At 36.5% G+C, this 23,634-nt stretch overlaps 1 protein-coding gene across 1 annotated transcript; it reads left to right on the top strand.

The window, feature by feature from the left end:
- Positions 1-712: 712 nt before the first annotated feature.
- Positions 713-18,052, top strand: LOC128642144 (serine/threonine-protein phosphatase alpha-2 isoform). Its single transcript, XM_053694823.1, has 7 exons — positions 713-916; positions 11,298-11,429; positions 11,524-11,754; positions 12,824-12,928; positions 14,470-14,693; positions 14,789-14,923; positions 16,507-18,052. Exons 1-7 carry the CDS (start codon positions 862-864, stop codon positions 16,609-16,611), a joined length of 987 nt encoding a protein of 328 aa, XP_053550798.1. The 5' UTR covers positions 713-861; the 3' UTR covers positions 16,612-18,052.
- Positions 18,053-23,634: the final 5,582 nt, after the last annotated feature.

Genomic DNA, 23,634 nt, shown 5'->3' on the forward strand with positions numbered 1-23,634 from the left:
TTATGAAAGAAAATTTTTAGGTTTCATGTCCCTTTAACAAGAATGCCATAAACAATGTTATACATTGAGCAAACACTGCTTTCATTTTAAGTAAATTTGATAACAGAAGCAAATTGGAAACTTTTGTTCATATTCTTATCTGAATCCATCAATCAATTTAATCACTGTTTTTGTATGGGCCTGGTATTAAAGATTGAGCTACATGTGCCTTACAAAAGGGGGTTAATCACTGCTTTTGCTGGTCTACTGAGTCAATCAAGGAAATAATAAATGAAATATTTTTCTTTGCCTTATGCAGAACATAAGCAATAGCACTGACTACATATCTTTCAATACTTTCATAAATGCCCTTAGCAGAACTGGGTTTAATTTATCAATGATCCTGTCCCACTTACTAAATCCTTATATCCTATTAAACCTCACTGACTATCATCATAATGACGTCAGTTCCGCTGCTAATAAGCTTAGTCCATCTACCAATCAGAGCCGCGATATTATCCCCCAAGCTAGTCATCCATCAATCAGACCTAGGTGGGTGTGGCCTCTCAACTTTCCTCTATACCCCGCCTTTAGAATCTCTGCTTGCAACGGAAAAAGGCGGAGTTATAATACGTTCGAATTCCTCTGCTTTCCTTAGCCAATCAGTGACCGCGTCGCGCTTTGACGCATGCGCACCCCGGCTTCCCCATTCACAAAAAGACAGGTGGGGCGGAGGGCTGGGTCTCGCGCGATTACGTCATTTGCCGAGGCAACTGAGCGAGGCCCGGGACCGGTGCACACGTGACCTCCCTATATTCCCGACAGTCTGTGCGTCCGCTCCCATCCCTGTGTCCTGCTTCTTCTGAGTACCAACCTCGACAGATGGGTGACGGCGAGAAACTTAACATCGACTCTATCATCCAGCGGCTGCTGGAGGGTGAGCGCCGGGATAGGGCAGTGGGTGCAGCGGGGAGCAAACCTGAACGGGTTACTGGTGTATAATGTAGTTAGGTAGTACCTGTAATACGCACGTACGCTTTACATGTATAGCTCGCATGTAAAATGTGTGGTATTTATTTTGCCAAGTGTGTGTAATATCTATATCAGGTTAATACCCCTTTTTTTCTTAGTAGGAGAAGCTACTTGTCGCCTTAAGTAGTGAGCAAAGCGTAATTTCTCATTTTCTGATGCTCATTACATTAGTCTTAGAGCAGAGGCCAATCTCCAGCTCTGTACTAAATGTGTATAATCCCAGCTGTAAGAGGCTCTGCATATTCACCCATTTTAGTTTGCTCAGATTGTGTACAGCAGCAATTACAATTGTTATGCTTGCAATCACCCTAAGGCAAGAATGACAAACAAACTGGCATTTTCTTCACTCTCTGTCCCTAGTACCTTTATAACCGCAAGATCTTTCAGTAGATTGTTACCAGTGTGATTTGCCATCCCTGCCCTATGGTCTAAACATAACACTAAAGATGCTCTGATCTAATGTTTAGTTTGCACGTTACACAAACTATTTGTGTGCTTACTTAAAGGGAGATGAAACCCATTTTTTTTCTTTCGTGATTTAGAAAGAGCATGTAATTTTAAACAATTTTCTAATTTACTTCTATTATCTAATTTGCTTCATTCTCTTGATATCACTTGCTGAAAAGCATATCTAGATATGCTCAGTAGCTGCTGATTGGTTACTGCACTTAAAGGCCTTGTGTGATTGGCTCACATATGTGCATTGCTATTTTTTCAACAAAGCATATCTAAAGAATTGAGCAAATTAGATAATAGAAGTAAATTAGAAAGTTGTTTAAAATTGCATGCCCTATCTGAATCATGAAAGTTTAATTTTGGCTAGACTGTCCCTTTAAAGGGACAGTTCACCCAAAAGTTTTCTCCCATTAAAAATTGTTCCCAATGATCCATTTTACCTACTGGAGTGTATTAAATTGTTTAAAAGTATCTCCTTTACCCCTATTTTGGTCTTTTAAAATAGCTGATTTAGTTTGTGGTTTCCCAACCTATACTGAAAGTTGATATTGGAGTCTGTTATTGAATAGTTTAAAGGGACACTGAACACTTTTTTTTTTTTTTTTCTCGTGATTTAGCTAGCGTGGGAAATTTTAAGCAACTTTCTAATTTACTCCTATTACATTTTCTTCTCTTGGTATCTTTATTTGAAATGCAACAATATAAATTTAGATGCCGGCCCATTTTTGGTGAACAACCTGGGTTATCCTTGCTGATTGGTAGTAAATTCATCAAATAAAATGCTGTCCAGAGTTCTGAACAAAAGCTTAGTTGTGTTTTTTTCAAATAAAGATAAGAGAATGAAGAAAATTAATAGGAGTAAATTAGAAAGTTGTATATTTGCATGCTCTATCTGAAGCACAAAAGTTTAAATTTGGGTTCAGTGTCCCTTTAAGTAAACACAGCCAGCAGAAGAAATATATACTCAGTGGGGTGCAGGATAGTTAAGTAATAAGTATTGAGCTTTAGTTTCCCAGACAAATATAAGATACAGTATGTAAGCAAGTGTGTGTACACAAAGTGTTAAAATAATGAGATGTATTACCTCAAGCTCAACCTATTGTAATAGGCTGTGGTTTAAAAGCACAAAACAAGCTATTTCATATACACAAACCTAAAAATGCAATTTCTCATATATGTATACTCTACAGCTGATATAACAAGTCATTGAAAATACACTAATATTAAACAATTTTACAGTGTACTGTCCCTTTAAAATGATCGTAAAATCCAATATTAATCCTGCATAATTCAGATAGAGTGTCATTTTATAAAACTTTAAAATGTACTTGTATTTTAAAATACAGGTGGACCTCTTTTTAAAACGGTTCAATTTACACCGTTTCACAATAACAACCATTTTTTCCAGTCATGTGACTGTTATTGAAAAGCATTGAGAAGCAGTGCATTTATTAAAATAGCCAGTAGGTAGAGCTGTCCGCTTGTGTTACATCAAAGCCAAGCAAGCTAAAATGAATCAGTTTAACCAGACCTGAGCTATCGAGCAGATTTCAAAGGAACAAGATCCTCCTGTCTATAAATCAGTCCAGATTGGAATGCATAGAAAGAACTGTAGAAAAATGCAAGTGAAGTCTGTTGTGTGATTATTTTATTAAGTTTATAATGCTGTTTAGCATTTAAAGTCTTCATTTCAAAGCTTTAAAAATAATGTATTGGGTGTTAGTTGTGACAATTTTGAGAGGGGCCTGGAACCTATCTCCCTCACTTCCCATTGACTTGCATTATAAACTGGGTTTCAATTTACAGCCATTCCTTCTGGAACCTAACCCCAGCGTAAACTGAGGGCTACCTGTATACTGTTCTCTTGGTACTGCAAAAAAGAATGTGTACATATCCTACACTAGAGTTGTCCATTCTGAGGTTTTGTGAACCTCGAAATGCGGCAGACAATGGCTTTTGTGCCTCTTTGCTATTTTCGTTGCCAAATTCATTTTTGTCCAACAGCAACATGCTAAAATCTGGCTGGCGATGGGTGGCTGCACGCGTTTGTCTCTTGTGATTGGCTCACTAGAGCTATTCAGCTGCTCCTTCAGCAGAGGATACCACATTAATGAAACATTTGGAGTTTCATGTCTCTAATTTAAGATATCTTTGTCCATATTTCTAATACTATGTGATGCCATTTAATGACTACAATACTCCTGGGCATTTAATAATGGGCAACGTACGTAGACATCATAATATATATGCAAGTATTACATTGGCTATGTAGACTTCACCCAGATAATGGGATTGTCTTATAAAAATATGTATTTTGTTTGTGTATTAATGAGCAGGGATCATTTGGCATATAGACACTATCATCTAAATACAGGTGGCCCTCATTTTAAAACTGTTCAATTTACACCGTTTCAGAAGAACAACCTTTTTTTCCAGTCATGTGACTGCTATTGAAAAGCAGTGCATTTATTAAAATAGCCAGTTTAACCAGACCTGAGCTATCAAGCAGATTTCAAAGGGACAAGATCTTCCTGTCTATAAATCAGTCCAGATTGGAATGCATAGAAATAACTGTTTGCAGAAAAATGCAAGTGGTCTGTGTGTTGTGAATATTTTATTAGGTTTATAATGCAGTTTAGCAAATGTTTTTGTTTAACTTAGTTTAATTATATATTCTGTGTTGTGTGATTATTTTATTAGGTTTATAATGCTGTTTAGCATGTACAGTCTTCATTTCAAAGCTTTAAAAATGTTAGGTGTTATGACAATTTTGAGAGGGACCTGGAACCTAACTTCCTCACTTCCCATTGACTTGCATTATAAACTGGGTTTCAATTTACAACGGTTTCGATTTACAACCATTCCTTCTGGAACCTAACCCCGGCGTAAACTGAGGGCTACCTGTAATCCGCTTGAACTTATGTGAAGCAATATGTGTGTTTATATTTCAAATACTGGATGGAATATACATAAACATCAGGATAATATGATACAAGTTGGTACCTAAAATGTAGGAGTCAAGTGCACACACTTTGGGAATATCCATTGTGGAAGTTTGTGCTCCTTTATAAAAGGAGTAACAAACAGGACAAAAGTATTATACAAATAGATGTTGCTCTCTGGATTTGACAAACCATGGCAGAATATACTCCTATGATCCCTGGGCTAACAAGTGTGTGCAGGGATGTTGTAGAAATATAAACACACAGATTACATCACATGAATTCTCTGGGATCACTTGGAATAAAAATACAGATTACATCATTCAGCCTTCACATAGTACACATGCCCTACAGTGTACTCATTGGGTTAACAGAAATGTTCCCAAATTGTTTTGGAAGGAAGAATAGAGATTTATTAACATGGTGTTTGCTGTAAAGAAAATGACTATTTTGGGCATAAATGTAATCCGTAGGCAATTTTTTTTTTTTTTTTTTTTTTTTTTTTAATATTCCTGTAATGTATGATATATGGATTCACTGACTTGCCTATCCGTAAAGGGCCACAGTAGAATTGCATAAACAATACATTAGTTAAAAAAAAGACATTGCAAAAGTACTTTGTTTGAATTTCAAATGAGTGGTAGATATTTTATTTGTTGGCAAATGTCAGTTGCATGATAAATTAAAAAGGAAAATGTGACAGCCGTCAGCCAATCGCACACAGTGCATATACATATATCCTGTGATTCTTACACATGCTCAGCTAGAAGCAGGTGCCTCAATGTGTGCGTATAAAAATATGTACATGTAGATAATGGAAGTTAATTGGAAAGTTGTTTAAAACTGGGTGCTCTATCTGAATCATGAAAATTTAATTTTGTCTTGTTTCCCTTTAAATGTAACCCCTCTTGCTATACAGGTTAGGTGTGGCTACTGGGGGCTGACATTTGTTGTTTGTATATATTAGATCTGTGTGGGGTCAACCTGATGAATTGTCTCAAAAGCAACCTTCACGACTGCAGTTCTCAGCCCTTGGTGTATGTTTAGTAGTTCTAATTATGATAATCAGGAGCAAAGGGTGCCAGTGTGCTTACTCTGGCCAGCCTCGTTAACACTCTATTGGTAAAGATGTTAAAGGGACAGTATACACATTTTCATATAACTGCATGTAATAGACACTACTATAAAGAATATGCACAGATACTGATATAAAAAATTCAGTATAAAACCTTTTAAAAACTTAATTAGAAGCTCCCAGCTTAGCTCTGTTGAAAAAGTAGCTAGAACACGCTCCCCTTCTCCCCATTCCTCTGCAAATGAAAGACTTTAAATAAGCTGGAGGAGGAATACATCAGTATTCTCCTAAAAGTTTGGGGCTTGGTTAGGAGTCTGAAAAGAGCAATGTTGTTTAAAAATAAGCAAAACTATACATTTAAAAAACAAACTATGGGCTATATAAATAGATCATCTACAAAACATATTGCCAACTTAATTTTCAATCATTATAGAAGATTTTGGGGTTTATTTTTATTTAAAACCTACCTTTTCATGTTGTGGTTTAGAAATTCTTACCTTTCAAATCATTAATGTGACCAAACCAATCTTGAATGGGTTTCCTCAATTTATTTACTTAGCTATCGGGCAATTGTCTTGGTTAAAACGACACACAGAATCTGGTATTAAAGGGACAGACAACACCTTGTTAAAGGGACAGTCAAGTCAAAATTAAACTCATGATTCAGATAGAACATACAATTTAACAATTCACTTCCATTATATGTGCACACGTTTTGAGGCACCTACTGAGCATTTGCAAGATTCACATTATATACACACATGCATTTTGTGATTGGCTGATGGCTGTCACATGATACATTAGGAAGGAAAATGTAACTGCCATTTGTCAGAACAAAAATATACTACCCATTTGGAATTCAAAGTAAGTGTTTGCATTGTATCTTATTCATTTTATTATGTAATTCTACTGGGGTTAGTGGTCCTGTAATCCCACCTTTCTATAGAATAACTCGGACAAGCCTAAAACAAATGAAATGGACATAAGAACTAAAACCTTTCTTTCATGATTTTTATAGAGCGCACTTTATTTTTTTTTATTTATAACAACTTTACAATTTACTGCTATCAAATGTTCTGTGTTTTTCTTTTCCTTTGTTGAAAAGCAGTAAGCTAAGTTCAGGAGTGTGCACGTGTCTGCAGCACTATTTTGCAGCAGTTTTGCAACAATGTTAAACATTAGCAAGAGTTCTAGATGGACGCACTGTTGCCTGTCATGTTCTCCAGACGTGCACACTACCTATCTAGATATCTCTTAAACAGCAAAAAACATGAGAACAATGTCCCTTTTTAATTGTATAACAAATGGCTACACTCGGCTGTATACCTGGGCCCTGGCTCCTTTGCTTTGTATAACTGTCAGTATGTGGATAAACACAACCAGTTATTTGCAAACTTAGTCTGTCTGAAAACAAACAATAGATGTAATCTGATAATTTATTTACACCAAACACTTCTAGTGCACCTGTATGGCTTTGAAGAAAATATATTACCTGTCCTTTTTACCATTTCCTTTTTATTTAGTTTAGCTTTTTTCCCTGCAGTAGGTCACTTCTCAATTAGGATTATTCATGTCCCTGTGTAACCATCTCTGGGTATTTGAGTGGGAGAAACTGTGGATCAAAGACAGAGATTAAAGAGATGTTTTAGGTCTGGGGTTGGGTTTAAGTGGGAAGTCATATAAATGTGTCATTTTGTTGTCATGGTTTAACCCCTTAAGGACCAGCGACGTACCCTGTATGTCACTGGCCTTTTTTGGGACTTGATTGTTTTATAGCGCGGTCTTGTCACCAGCATTGAGACTGCTCTATTCCACAAAGCCTGCTGGAGGGAGGGCATTAATAGTGTGTTCTTGCTAGACTTGTGCTATTATGTCCGGAAAAAACCCTTAACGACCAGTGACATACAGGGTACATTGTGGTCATTATGGGGTTAAATCCCTCTTAGGGGTAGATTTATCAAAGGCTGGGCGAACTCTGTATGTGCTTCTCCTGTAACTGCGCCCCAGCTCGCCTCCGGAGAAGCGCACATGTGCGCCTGAATTTATCCAAACTCCCTATTTATCACAGTACATCCATATAAATATTTGCTACCATGTCTTGATTATTAAAGCATTTTTTAGGTAACTATTTAGCTTATATTTATATTGTTTCTGTGCTGTTTTTGCCATATGTTGATCATTTAAGATCGCAAAAATAAATATATCAATATATCGAGAGATGGCTATAGATATATAGAGAATCTATCTGTTGGTACCCATATGTGCACGTGGAAGCGCAAATTTCTGGCAGTAAGTCGTTTATTGGCGCTGAGCCTTTGAACAATTAGTTAAAAGAAGAAAGTTCTGCATCACAAGATGTAAAAGCATGTATTATAATGGTGGTTGCCTCTGTCTGTATGGCGAAATATACAGCATGCAATTGAAGCCGAAATGGGTTTGATAAATCTACCCCTTAGTGTGTCCATTATGGTTCCTTAATGATCAATGCCCCTTTGCATTATGTAACAGGTTTAAAGAGACATGAAACTCGCTTTCATAATTTGTACAGCATACAATAAAAATATATCCAATTTAGTTCTGTAGTCAAATTCAAAGTGACAGTATACACGCCTTGTCATTTAAAGGGACACTGAACCCAAATTTTCTTTCTGATTCAGATAGAGCATGCAATTTTAAGCAACTTTCTAATTTACTCTTAATTTTTCTTCATTCTCTTGCTATGTTTGTTTGAAAAAGAAGGCATCTAAGCTTTTTTCTGAGTTCAGAACTCTGGACAGCACTTTTTTATTGGTGGATGAATTTATCCACCAATCGGCAAGGACAACCCAGGTTGTTCACCAAAAATGGTCCGGCATCTGAACTTGCATTCTTGCATTTCAAATAAAGATAGCAAGAGAATGAAGACAATTTGATAATAGGAGTAAATTAGAAAGTTGCTTAAAATTTCATGCTCTATCTGAATCACAAAAGAAAAAAAATTGGGTTCAGTGTCCTTTTAACTGCATTTTATAGATCCTACTATAGAGTATGCAGATACTGATCTAAAAATCCAGTATTAAACCTTTTAAAAACTTACTTAGAACAGAAGCTCAGTTTTGCACTGTTGATGAGGTAGTCTGGGATACCCAGGGAAAGGGGCTGGGAAAACAAAGTGCAGACACTACCCCCCTTCCCTGCATATGAAAAGACAGATAACAAACAGGAGCCAGCACAGTCTGTAAATGTGCGTATACATCTGGGGCTTGGTTAGGAGCCTGGAAATCGACACAATGTGTTTTTTTTTTTTTTGGGTTTTTTTAAGGCAAAACTATACATTGCTACAAAAACACTACGTGATGGGCTATATAAATGGATAATCTACAAACATTTATGCAAAGAAAAATCTAGTGTACAATGTCCCTTTAATAGGATGTACAAAATGGTTGCACTCTTCAGCATTTGGCTCATTTCAGTGCTAGACTTATTAGAGTAAATGTGACACATCCGTAAAATAGATATTTGTGTTGAACATTTACTCCAGTAAATCCGGCACAAAAGGCAGAGGACTGTGGCTATTCCTAAATATTTGCAGTCTTCATTTACTTTTTTTTTTTTTTTTTTTTTTTTTTTCCTCTCTCTCTGTGTTTGTCAAAATGTTGCTAAGTAGGCTCAGGAAAGTGCACATATATGGATCACTATATGGCAGTGGTTTTCTAAGAATGACTTTAAAAATGTTAGCAGCTGTGTTTGCACAATGTATATTTAGTGCTCAAAAGCATTCTACCATAAAGGTACCATGAGAACAAAGTAATTGTATTGGAAATGTAATTTATATTTAAATAAAAAAGACCTAACTTGTAAAATTAGAATATGGCGTTTCAAGTTCCTTAAACGGAGTAATAGATGTTACTAGTTTAAATGCAAACGTAACCCCTTCACGTTCCTTGCTGCCCTGACAGCGCTGGGCTTTAACGTAGTTAGGACTGTATAGAACGTCCTACCATATATGGTGTCCTTCACCCTTTGACTAATCTATGATCCATGGAAAAATCATGTGATTTTTATTTTTACTAAGTGTTTACATCGGAACTTTGTTCCAATGTGAACACTATTGTAGTGCTACGAAGGGGTTAAAGGACAACTAAACACAGAATATCAGAATCAATAAATGCAGTTTGAATTTCACATTAGTAGGTTTTTTTTTTTTTTTTTGTCAAGCTTAACGTTTCTTCCCACAGCATCATGTAACAGCCATCAGCCAAACAAAAAATGCAAATACGTATAGTCTGTTAATCTTGCACACGCTCAGTAGGAACGGTTTCCTCAGTGTGCATATAAAAAAGTGCTTATTTAGATCAGTTGTCTAAAATTGTGTGGCTCTCTGGGTCATGAAAGTTTGTTTGACTTGACTGGCCCTTTAATTTGAAATATTTGTGCTTGCTGTTCCTTTTTGAAAGACTATTATGTAACGTCAGGAGAAAGGGATCAGGTATAATATCTACACTGGAATGAGAGTAAGAGTTGTAATCTGTGAAAGAACATACTGATTTGGTTGGGGGTAATTAGTGAATTGACCTGAAAAGATCATTTTTATCCATAGCCATTATCCCTACTTGCATTTTTTTTTTTTTTTAAAGGGATACAATTTCTCCTTGTATCCAATAAGCATTTTTAAAATTCATGTATTGAGATTTTCTACTTGTGACGTGTCACTATTAACCAATAAAACAATGAGTTCTGCTGACTGCCAATGAGTAATCCATTTTTAAAGGGCCATTAGAAACACTATAGTCTGAGATGTGTGTATCAATAAATAAATCATTTATTTTTTACTCCGTATAGTTATATTACAACTTCAGTGTTTTTTTTATTTTCTTTCTTTTTTTTTTTTTTTTTTTTTTAAAGGCCTTAATCTCAAACATTTTGCCCCCTATTCCTGTAATTAAGCTCTGAAAATTGTGACTTTCATATTATGAGAATTGGTGAGCTAACAAATTCACAAGCTTAAAGGGACTTGAAACCCCAAAATTCATTCAGAGCATTTAATTTTAATCAACTTTCCAATTTACTTCTATTTTCAAATTTGCTTATTTCTCTTGGTAACCGTTGTTGAAGGAGCAAAAATGCGTTATGGGTAGCTAGTTGAGCACAAGTAAGCCAGACAGGTGGTTACAGGCAGCCACCAATCAACGGCTAGCTCCCAGTAGTGGACTGCTGTTCCTGAGCCTGCCTAGGTTTGCTGTTAAAGGATGCAAAATCCATAATAAAAGTAAATTTGGAAGTGGTTTAAAACTTGTTGTTTAGGACACACGCAAGCACAATGAGAAGGTAGCGAGACGGACCGGACGTACATATAGGGTAAAAAAATGAGTTTAGGGAAGTAAATGGAGAAATAGTCTTCTAAATAAAATTGCAAAACTAAAGATTAGCCAGCACTAACCTATATAAGTCATGAAGTTCTTTATTTTAAAAATCATTTGAGTAAACTGTCCCTTTAATCTGAACCACAGAAAATATTTTTGGGTTCCTTTAAACCCTGCTTGTATTTGCCCCTAACTGGCCTCAGTGAAGTGATTAGATAACAAAACACTGCAATATTTTGTTAAGCCTTATCTGCTTCAGTAACAAGTCTGAATCGGCTCCTCTAAGATGGGGAGGGGGGGTTAACCATTAAAAACTAAGGTGTTGTAGAGATCAATTTCCTGTTGGCTTCATATTCATTTAATTTGGTTTCATACAAAATGTAAAAAAAATTTATTTATATTTTTTTTAAGTTTGAAAAAAATTTGTAGCGTCACTCTTACTGAACCTTTTAATACATTTCCTTTTTAAAGTTAAAGGATGTCGTCCTGGAAAGAATGTTCAGCTGTCAGAGAATGAGATTCGTGGCCTGTGCTTAAAATCCAGGGAAATTTTTCTGAGTCAGCCCATCCTTCTGGAGCTTGAGGCCCCACTGAAGATTTGCGGTGAGATCATTTGTTTACATGTTCTGCTGGCCTTAAATAGCTTCCTCTTTCCAGATACAAAGCAGGTGCAAAATAACTCTTCAATCTTTCACAGGTGATGTCCATGGTCAATATTACGACCTCCTTAGATTGTTTGAGTACGGTGGGTTTCCTCCAGAGAGTAACTACTTGTTTCTGGGGGATTATGTGGACCGTGGAAAGCAGTCACTGGAGACCATCTGTTTGCTGCTCGCCTACAAAATAAAGTATCCAGAGAACTTCTTTCTATTGCGTGGTAACCATGAGTGCGCCAGCATCAATCGCATCTACGGATTTTATGACGAATGTAAGTTTGGTGAATTGCCACTTTAGGGCTGGGGTTTTCAAAGTCTTACTCAGTGAGTGTCTCCTCTGACAAAATACGTTGGGGCTTGGTTACTTTGTTTTTAAGTTTGTTTGTGTAATTTACTTCTGATCCAGGGTTCACACTCGGCTCTCAAGATAATTCTGCTTTAGGGTTTAATGGCATACTTAGTTGGGTGCTTTGAAGGTTAGTGTAAATATTCCAGTAGTGTAGGGACTGACTAGTATGGTTGTTGTGGGTCGCCGAGCTAGAGGAGTCTGGCAGATGTGAAGTGTGAGCATTGGAGATGGATTGGAGTATCCGTTTGGACCGTAAGTTATTATAGAACATTGGTTTTCATACCTTTCCTCAAGCTTCCCTTACAGGCAAGATTTTCAAGTTTACCTTAGATTAGAGCAGGTAAAATTAACCATGGTTTGAAAACCATTGTTATCAACTGACTATTCTAATGGGTTTGAGGGGTAGTAAGGAGAATTGATGATGGTGAGTAGTTATGATTGGAGACATCTGACATTTGAGAGAATACAATGAGAATTATGTATGTTTTGAGATCAGTGGAGCATAAAACTTACAGATTAAGGTGCTGTGATTTGTTTCTTCATTGATGCTCAGCAATGCAGAAACATTTTTTTGAAAAGAGTCTGTTTTGTATGCAACAGTTGCATGATGTACTGTGGTGCTTGCGGTTGTAGTCCTGTAATAGATAGAAAGGGCACAATGCACTGCAGAGCATTTCAAATTAAACCATTGCCCCTTTTAAGATAACATTTAGGTTTTCATATTCTGTGGTTCCAGGCGTCCTTAACTTGCCGATTGTAAAGCATCTGTTTTTATTGTATCTCTTGGTAGTTTGTCAGTTAGCTTTGGCTTTTTCTTCCTAGTGAAATGCCAAGGCATCTCCATGTTAGCTGGTGATTTATGTTAAACGGGTGTCAAGTCGCCAGCGGCGTTGGTTATTACTGCCCTTATGGTATAGGAGCTGGCAATACATTTAAAGCCTAGGGATTATAGGTGTAGCCTCTTAATGTGACCTTTTTGTACCGTTTTGCAGGTAAGCGGAGGTACAACATCAAACTCTGGAAGACCTTCACAGATTGCTTTAACTGTTTACCAGTTGCTGCTATAGTGGATGAGAAAATCTTCTGCTGTCACGGAGGTAAGGCTCTGTCCTGGGTAATTTAGAAGTCTAACTGTAAAACCCTCTAATACGATAGGACCTTAGCATTTATGGCCTGAGCTAATTGATCCTGCATATTTTTAAAGGTTAAAGGACCACTCAATGCCGTAGAAATGCGTAATAAAGACTACAAACACCTACTCTGAATTTCAAATAAATGGGCACTGAACCCAATTTTTTCTTTCATGATTCAGATAGAGCATGAAATTTTAAGCAACTTTCTAATTTACTCCTATTAAATTTTCTTTATTCTCTTGGTATCTTTATTTGAAATGTAAGTTTGGATGCTGGCCCATTTTTGGTGAACAACTTAGGTAGTCCTTGCTGATTGGTGGATAAATTCATCCACCATAAAAAAAGTGCTGTCCAGAGTACTGAACTAAAAAAAAGCTTAGTTGTCTTTTTCAAATAAAGATAGCAAGAGAACAAAGAAATTAATAGGAGTATATTAGAAAGTTGCTTAAAATGTCATGCTCTATCTGAATCATGAAAGAAAACATTTGGGTTTAGTGTCCCTTTAAGCAGATTTTAATTTTTTTTTTTTTACAAACGTATATATACTCTTTTCCACCCCCCCCCCCCCATTTTCCGTCCCCTTGTATTCTGTGACACATCAGGCTACTATATGTATAACCCTGTGACCTTTTGCACATGCTCATTAGGATCTTGTTCATCTGAGTGTATATAACAAGATTGTGTAAAATTTGAAAGTGTCTTATAACTGCTCTTTCCGAATCATAATTTTATTGACTTTAGTGTCCCTTTTAATTAAATCAAATTTTACATTTGATTTAGATAGAGCATACAATTTGTAAACCACTTTACAATTTGCTTCATTCTCTTACCAGTTTGTTGAAAAGCATACCTAGGTAAGCACAGGAGCAGCAATGCGGGAGTTTGCTGGTGATTTGGTGGCTGCATGTGTCTCTTGTCATAGGCTCAGCAAGCTCCCAAAAGTGCATAGTTACTACTTTTGCACAGGATGCAAAGAGGGTGAAGCAGATGTAATAAAATTAGTAAGTTGTAAAGTTTCATTTTTTATTTTATTTGCATTGTGACATTAAAATTTTTTTTCATATCTCAAAATACACTTCTGATTTATTCTCTGTTCATCTCAAGTACAGTAGAATTGCATTAACAAGGGTTTAATAAAAAAACTGACATTCTGAATTTTAAACTAGCAGATTTTTTTTATATTTTTTTATGGCAAATTTTAAAATGTAACTATGCCTCTTGTGACAGCCAATCAGACTCGTACACTGAGCTCTTGCACATGCCCAGTAGCTGGTCCCTCAGTGTGCACCATTTGGATAATGGAAGTGAACTGGAACGTTTCACGATACAGATAATGTAGTTTTTAATATTTAGATTTGCGTTTGTCTCCTGTAGTTGGTTGAAAGAAAACCGGTCTATACAATTCAACCTATACAGATCCTACCCCATTTTATAAGCTGCTAATTGAACTCAAATACAATTTTGAAAGCCGACCCATTTAACGCATTATTTTATTGCTGTTTCAGGGCTTTCACCTGACCTGCAATCCATGGAGCAGGTGCGACGAATCCTCCGTCCCACTGATGTCCCAGACCAAGGTCTTTTATGTGATCTTCTGTGGTCCGATCCAGACAAAGACGTCCTTGGTTGGGGGGAGAATGACCGTGGTGTTTCATTCACCTTTGGCGCTGATGTGGTTACAAAATTCCTTCACAAGCACGATCTTGACCTTATCTGCCGGGCGCATCAGGTAAACACCCATTTCTCTTCTCTAGCAATAATGGGTCCGTCCCCCCTCCCTGGTCTTTGCAATCCCTAACTTCCTCGTGCATTTTTTTTTTGCAGGTGGTAGAAGATGGTTATGAGTTCTTTGCAAAGAGACAACTTGTAACTTTGTTCTCTGCTCCCAATTACTGCGGCGAGTTTGATAATGCTGGCTCCATGATGAGCGTAGACGAGTCTCTGATGTGTTCCTTCCAGGTGAGCGATGCTGTTTAATGCAATCAAAACTACCACTGCACTTTAAAAAATGTTTTAATTATTTGCAGTGTAGTGTATCACTGCTCCTGAGCATACCTAGGTATGCCAATCGACAAGTACCAAACATTCAGTGGTAGGAGTAAACTGAAAATCTTAATTTCTTGCTCTATCTGAACCATGAAGGTTGTTTTTTGTATTTTTTTTTTTTTTTTTTCTGACTCTAAAAGAACCAAACTGGTGCTTATTGCCCCTATCTGGGTCAGTGTTAAATGGACAGTAAAGACCTTGAGACTTAGCAATATACTTGAAATATTTAGTTATTTTGCTCCATTTCCATATAATTCGCAGCATATGTGTGCCACTGAAAAATGGTAAACTTTTCTGCTAATGGAAGCACATTTACAAAATGCTTCAATTTGAAATTAAATTTAAACAATGGACATCTCAATTTTGATGTTTCTATCCCTTTAAAGGGACATTTAAACACTTTGAGATGGTAATATAAAATGATAGTGTGTATCTGTCCCCTTTTCCTGTAATTCCATTCTGAAGCTGAGCTTTTCAGTTCCTGTTAGAAATGGAAGTGCAGAACACGGTTATATTCCCCACAGCCATTGGCTGCACACTCTAGTGACCTATTTATAACTGTCCCTAATTGGCCACAGCAGAGAAGGTAACCTAAGTTACAACATGGCAGCTCCCATTGTTTTATAGACACTAATTATTGACAAAATAAGTAGTTTTAAACAGCTAATCAAACTTTAAAAAAATAAATCATAATGATGCATTTAAAGAAAGTATTAGTCTATTTAGTATTTAACGTCCCTTAACTAAAAAAAACCATTGGGGCTGAATGGTCCCTGATGCCCTTGTTTCTGTGAGAGCCTTCATGCTCCCTGTAAACAGCAGTTATGAAGCAGCAGTCTTAAGATAGCTGCTCCTTAACTGGTTCGCTGCCTCTGAGGCTGCGGATATCAATCCGCCCGATTAGATTGATTGACACCCCCTGCTAGCGGCTGAATCTGCAGGGGGGGCGGCATTGCACAAGCGGTTTACTAGTACTTAGGGTTGCCACCTTGGCCATATTTTCCTGGGCACTTATAAGTTACACTTGCTGCATGGTGTGGAGAGAGGAACATGTATTGTGCTGTTTATCAGCACTAATCGTGATGTCCAGAGGCACAATACATGTTCCTTCCTGCTTACCCTGCATCATGTGTAACTCATAAGTGTCCAGGAAAACATGGGCGTGGTGGCAACCCTACTAGAACTGCTTGTGCAATGTTAAATACTGACAGTGTATGCTACAGCGTATCATGTCTGCAAAGGGGCATTGGATAAACGTATAGAAAGTTTAATGCCTGAATTACTGTTGCTGATTACATAGATCATCTATCTCACAAGTGCTTGGCTGAATGTCAGTTTATGTTCTAAAAATATATATTATAGAAGTGTTGCATTTTACACTTGTTAGGTTTTAAATTGCTCTTAAACATTAAATAGTTTGTTTTTTGAGTCCTAGTGAAATTGTGTGGATAAATACTTTTTTTTTTTTTTTTTTTTTTTTTTTTTTTTCCTTTTAGATCCTGAAGCCGGCTGACAAAAAGCTTTTTGCATATGGAGGTGTCAACCAATCACGGCCTGTTACCCCACCTAGAAACTCTGCCAAGAACAAGCAGAAGAAATGACCTTTAGCTACCCCTCACAGCTCCTCCCCCACCCCCTGACCTCTCACACACTGACCTCCCACCTTGTCCCCTCTGGAATATCTGCCTCCTGTTTCATCCAAGAAATAGGTTGGTAGGTGTAGAAGGGCTGGAATACTTTAATGTTACCTCGCACTGACGCAGGAGGTTTGAGGGGTGGGTAGAGGGCACCTGTGAATGGGACCCCACTTTTCTGCCTTAATCCTTTTGTTGTGGCCAGCGAGAAGCATTACCATGGGCACGTGGACGGAGAAACATTTCCTTACAGTGGTGCCTTAATGCAGCATGATAACTGTAAAACAAATTGAATCTCAGGGTTATACATTACAGCTTGTGTGAATTCCTGGATTGTAGCAAAAATCAACTTCTTTGTAGCTCCTCCAAGTGTCACCCCTCCCCCTGTATTTGCACGCATGTTCCTTTCATCTGCTCTGAATTGCGGGAGGCTTTTTTAGATTTGGCTGGAGCTTGTCTTTAAGCCTGTGGCTGTGTGTGAAGGTCTCACTTTTTTTTTTTCTTCATGTGACAAAGGAAGTCCAGAGTGCATGGTCTGTCTGGTTTTATTTTTTTATTTTTTTTTCTCCCCCACAGTCCTTTTCAAAAAGGATGTAACATGTACACAAGGTGCGTTTTAAGCACGCAAGTTAATTAGTTGAGTCAGTTTTCAATTACATAAGGCATTATATAAAGTCCTCTGCATATTTCAGATTATGGTTACATTTCTGTTATACTGTACATTATAGTTGCTGCTGTGGTTTTGATCCTCCACTACTGTCTATTAATGTAACTTAATTTTGTCTTGGGGCATAGTTCGGTTACCATAAATCTTGTATATTTGTGCCGTTTTCAAAAGCCCTCTGAATCAGGGACGCTGGTTTTGCATAAACTGTTGATAGCCTAATAAATGGGACAAAAGCTGTCCATATCACACTGTTTTAATACCCCTTATTGCTGAGGGACCAATAGGACTGCAGTTATGGCAGAGAAGGGGGACCCTGTGCACGATGTAGGAGAGCTTGGTAATGGTTTTACTCCACTTGCCCTCAAGAATGGGATGTTTGGCCAGATGAGAACTTGAAGGGGGATCCGATTATGGCTGGGGGAGAGGGATTCTTTAATGTGTTTAATTGTGAGCTGTGGCTTTTTAATGAAATTCTTTTTATCAAGACTGAATTGAAATGAATGTAGACAAATAACTTGACTCTTTTTGGTTTGTTTTTGTATTTTATGGGCAGCAGCGGGGATGGATCTGAAAGGTATTTTTATTTAAAAATGTGGTGCGACTTGGATCAATGATTCGTTCACTTGGTTTTTAAACTTTGTTGTGTTCAAAAGAAAAAAGGAAAATCTTGTATCCTACATGAATGCAGCATTGATCATCACTTTTTTTTTTTATTATAATAAAGACTATCCCAACAGTTTACTTGAGGTGTAAAGGTATTTTGATGTTGCTAAAGTAGCTTTTATCAGTCAAGGTGTGTAGATGGGTTTTTAGTTTCTTTTGAACCGGGTAGTAAATTAACTTTACATGAGGGGCAAACTAAAAGTATATTGCAATTTCGTTCTCAAAATTTAAGTTTTTCTAGTTCTGAAAACTGGAAGACCACAGCAGGTTTTAAAAGCCTAACCATGCCACATTTGCCTAAATTGGCTCCCACTGAGATAATCGGGTAAAAAACTAACTTTATATTTTGCTAACATAATAGCTGTTGCTAGCCTCTACACTAGTAAGCACTGATTGGCTCTGCCATGTAAGGTGGGTGGAGTTTGGCTCTTGAAAAATAACTGCAGCAAGTGAGGTGAATGCAATAAAATGTACTCGCCCACTATATTACAAGGTGCTTACTGGCCTTTTAAAGGTACGCTAAAACAATATTTTATTTTTTGTAATTCTTTAAAAAATTAATTAGGTAAATATGGTTTTTACTTTAAATTCTTATGCATTACTACTGTAAGACCTTTTTCTATACTACAAGACAGATCTCCAATGCTCACTCAAGCTTACTTAAAGGGACAGTAAATGTTGTAACACCATACTAGGTAAAGTAGCCAACAGCCTTACTCTAGCGGGAGTGTGCTACGTGTCAACTGGCACAATCAAGCTTGCTGTGACCCACTAGCTAAAAAGAACTGCTTCTCTGAAGAAAATGGCTTTGCTTATAAGGCACGTATAATTTTAGCTGCCAAATGTTTGTTTTTATTTTAAACAAAAAGCTATAATTATGTTAGGTAATACTGCAAATAGTGCAGTATTATGTAACATGTTGCACAATGTTTACTGTCCCTTTAATGAAATGTCAAGTACAACATTAAATGGTTACTGCATTGAGATAAAATGTGGTGTACAGTGGTTGCAGAGAGCCTGCGCTGTTGACTGCACCACCCTGCAGTGAAGTGCTCATGTAGATCTGTCTATAATTTTTCACAATAGAGCAGATATATGTATGCCCTAGAAGCTTTTAATGTCCCTTAAAGGGACACTAAACCCAAAAATTCTTTCATGATTGAAGTAGAGAACACTATTTTAAACATCATTCTAATTTGCTTCATTCTTTAGATATCCTTTTTTGAATAAATAGCAATTCACATGGAGGAGCCAATCACGTGAGACCTCTACATGCAGTTACTTAGCCCATCTAGATATGCTTTTCACCAAAGTATATCAAGAGATTAAAGCAAATTAGATAATAGAAGTAAATTAGAAAGTACCGTAGTTTAAAATGTCATGCTCTTTCTAAATCATGAAAGAAAAATTGGGTTTCATATCCCTTTGTTGTAAGAATAAAGAGCAACTCAAAAATATGGTCAAGTTAAATTTTTTTTTTTTAATTTCATCTTGTATGTGGGTCATCTGTATATATAATGCTTGTTTAATAAAATTATCCTGAACAGACCCCTTTTCAAATGCTTAAAGGGATACTAAACAGAAAAAATATTTTCTTGATTCCCAGAGTATACAATTTTGATCAACTTTCTAATTTACTCCTATTTTTTTTGTTCTCTTGCTATCTTTATTTTAAAAGGCAGGAATGTAAGCGTAGCAACCGGCCCCTTTTTGATTCAGCACCTGGGTAGAATTCACCTATCAACCAGCACTACAGAGGTGCTGAACCAAAAATGGGCCTTATCTTAAAGGGACAGTCTAGATTAAAATTTCATTATTCAGATAGGACTTAATTTTAATCAACTTTCCAATTTACTTTTATCAAATTAGCTTTTTTTTCTCTTGGTATTTTTAGTTTAAACTAAACATAGGTAGGCTCATATGCTAATTTCTAAGCCTTTGAGGGCTGCCTCTTATCACATGCTTTTTAAATCTCTTCAACACAGACAGAGTACACGTGGGCTATATAGATAACACTGTGTTCAGGCACAGGGGGTTATTAAAGATTTAGCACAAAACAATGCTAACTGCAAGACAATAGATAATAAACAGTCACAGTCATGTGATCAGGGGGCTGTCAGAAGAGGCTTGGATACAAGGTAATCAGAGGTAAAAGTATATTAATATAACTGTTGGTTGTGCAAAACTGGGGAATGAGTAATAAAGGGATTATCTATCTTTTAAAACAATAACAATTCTATGGTAGACTGTCCCTTTAAGCTTACATTTCTACTTTTGCAACTAAAGATAGCATAAGAACAAAGAAATTGATAATAAAAGTAAATTAGAAAGTTGCTTAAAATTGCTTCTCTATCTGAATCATGGAAGAAAAAAATGTGGGTTTAGTGTCCTTTAAGGGACAGTATTCACAATTTTTTTTATTTAACTGAATGTAAGACACTATTATAAAGAATATGCACAGATACTGAACTAAAAATCCAGTATTAAACATTTTAAAATCTTACTTAGAAGCTCCCAGTTTAGCACTGTTAAAATAGCTGGAACACCCACTGAAAGTGGGAAATAGCAGACCACCCTCTGCATATGAAAAGACTCTTTACACAAACAGGAGCAAGATGGAGTAGGTATACATCAGTATTCTCTGAAAACTTTGGGTCTTGGTTAGGAGTCTGAAAATCAGTGCAATGTTATTTTAAAAAAGTTAAACTATACATTTTTTAAAAAACTTTATGAGCTATGTAAATGGATCATCTGCAAAACAATTAAGCATAGAAAAATCTAGTGTTCAATGTCCCTTTTAGAAAATGACTGGGAAAAAGTGTAGAATACTACGAGTTGGTCTGAAGTTGTAAATGTGAGGAAGCTGAATTGTACTTTTTGCCCCAGCCCTATCACTGCTCTTCTTTTTCTGCCCATATACAGTCTCTCCTGTTGTACATCCTGTATCTGGCTTGAATGTATTTAATAGACGTGTCCTTGGAACAAATCCAGATAGTGATATTTTTTTTATTATTATTATTAAATGATAAACCGTCCCTTTTTTAAGAAAAATGAAAAACAAATGCATGTGATAAGATTTTGGTTTAATCATAGGGTTGTTACCCGGGAATGCAGACACCTGGATAGTAACCCTTTGACAGGGTTAATTTGTCTACATCGGAACGTTGAAAATCCTGTGATTGCGAAATGTCAATGATGGGATCAGGGCATGGGGTGTCCCTATGACCACTAGGCATGGCCTCAGGCCATAAATGGCATCCTGGAAATGCCGTTGACTTCAGGACAGCCAAACAGGATGGAATAGAACGTCCTACCCAACGGCGCTAAAGCCTGATGCGATTAGGACGGAATAGAACTTCATAAGTGTTAAAAGGTTAACAGACATTTGTTTTGCTGTAAATTAAATCTTATATTTTTTTTTGTTACATGATTAATTCAGTTAGTGATGGATATATAGCAGATGGCATTTAAAGTTCTGAGAATTAGCTATTGCTAAACTACAGGGAAAGGGCGCAACATGATGAAAATATATTGTAAAGTGGATTATACATAATTGTTTGGTATAAAAACATAATTTATACTTAACCAATTCCTTTCTTTCATTATGATGAGTCCACAACCCTTAAAGGGATGCTGAACCCAAATTTTTTCTTTTGTGGTTCAGAGAGCATGAAATTTTAAAGGACCAGTCAACACAGTAGATTTGCATAATCAGCAAATGCAAGATAACAGGGCAATGCAATAGCACTTAGTCTGAACTTCAAATGAGTAGTATATATATTTTTTCTGATAATTTTGTTGTCTTTTTCCACTTCCCCTGTACCATGTGACAGCCATCAGCCATTCACAAATGCATACAGTACCATGTGACAGTCATCAGCCATTCACAAATGCATACAGTACCATGTGACAGTCATCAGCCATTCACAAATGCATACAGTACCATGTGACAGTCATCAGCCATTCACAAATGCATACACACTTATTTCTTGCACATGCTCAGTAGGAGCTGGTGACTCAAAGTATAAATATAAAAAGACAGTGCACAATTTAGTTTATGGAAGTAAATTGGAAAGTTGTTTAAAATGGCATGCTCTTTCTGAATAATGAAACTTTCTTGCATTTCAAATAAAGATACAAAGAGACTGAAGGAAAAATTGATAATAGGAGTAAATTAGAAAGTTGCTTAAAATGTCATGCTCTCTGAATCACAAAAATTGTTTTTTTTTGGCTTCAGTGTCCCTTTAACGTGTGGGATTAAATTCCTGCCTCTAGGAGGAAGCAAAGACCCCCCCCCCCCAAAAAAAAAAAAAACCCAAACATGAGCTTTTAAGCTCTCCATGTGCAACTCAGTTTAATGTAAAGCTGATCAGAGATGAGGAACGGACAGGTAGGACAAAGCAGGAGATGAAGAGGTGCAAATAAACTGCCAAAAATTAAAAAAAAATATATATAAGCTTGAGAAACTTTCCTTCCATAAAACACTTCATAGAAAGTAGACATTAAAATGAGACTAGGTTGTAGCTTTTTAAAATCTTGTACAATAAATCTTCATTTTTATAGTCCAAAGACGTAGGAAGAAATCTAGAGCAGTGTTTTTCAACCAATGTGCCGTGAGAGATCCTCAGGTGTGCCACGGCAGACTGACGATCATTATGATTGTTTGTTAATGAATGTCAATGTCATGTATAGTTTATAGGAGACATGACAGCACAGTACAGAATGTATATATATATCCTGTATTAGGCTACAATGTGTGACTTTGTAAAATTTTGGCATGGTGGTGTGCCACAGGATTTTTTAATGTAAAAAAGTGTGCAAATCACTGATCTAGAGGAATGAGCTGGGAGAAACCTTCCCTCCACCAAGAAAACTGCTGTAGCTTTCTGTCCTTTACAACAACCAGAATGAAGGATAATTAAACTGGTACTTCATCAAAAATCAGAAGCCTGTAAATAAAAACTTTAAGGCCTTATTCTAGGTTACAAATAACTCTGGAATTTTAAGCATTTTTAACAATTTCCTGGATTTTGTTTTCAGAGGAAAAACCTTTTTTTAAAAATAAATGGGTACGCAGAACAGCTTTGTCCTTATGAGAAAAGGGAATGCACATAAGGCTGACCGCTCTGAAATTCTCCTAGCACAAGATATTGCTTGAAGAAAAGAATGTTCCAAGATGGAAGCTGAACAACTTTGCTGTATGTGGGTTCAAAGGAAACCCCTACAGACAAACTAAATTTAGATTCCATGGAATTAAAAAAAAAAAAAAACCTTTACATAAAGTCTAATTCTTTCCAACGGCTGTACATGAGGTAACTTGGTTATCTTTTTTGTGAAATAAAGTTGAAATCTGACCTTTTTAAGGAATTTTGCAGATAAACTTTTATCTTGTCTGTCCTGAATAAATTAGAGAATTCTAGGATTTCAAAAGAAATGTGAATTGAGATTCACACTATGAAAAATAAAGCTTCCATATATTATGATAAAATATTCTAGTTGGCGGCTTTCTAGCCTTCAGAAGAGAAATAACTACTGCTTCAGAAAAACTTTGTATTTCAAAATTAGGACTTCAAACTTTACACTAATAATTATAGATTTTTGATCTTGGAAAATAGAGTTTGAGATAATAGATCCTGGTGTTGTGGAGGGATCCATGGGGG

This window comes from Bombina bombina, chromosome 11 (assembly GCF_027579735.1).
Source record: "Bombina bombina isolate aBomBom1 chromosome 11, aBomBom1.pri, whole genome shotgun sequence".
Classification (NCBI taxonomy): domain Eukaryota; kingdom Metazoa; phylum Chordata; class Amphibia; order Anura; family Bombinatoridae; genus Bombina; species Bombina bombina.

Bases quoted from the DNA above. Each gene is read 5' to 3' on its own strand.
- LOC128642144 (XM_053694823.1), top strand. From the start codon at position 862: ATGGGTGACGGCGAGAAACTTAACATCGACTCTATCATCCAGCGGCTG. The intron at 11,755-12,823 runs GTAAGTTTGGTG...ACCGTTTTGCAG, and splicing joins CTACGGATTTTATGACGAAT to GTAAGCGGAGGTACAACATC. The intron at 14,924-16,506 runs GTGAGCGATGCT...TTTTCCTTTTAG, and splicing joins CTCTGATGTGTTCCTTCCAG to ATCCTGAAGCCGGCTGACAA.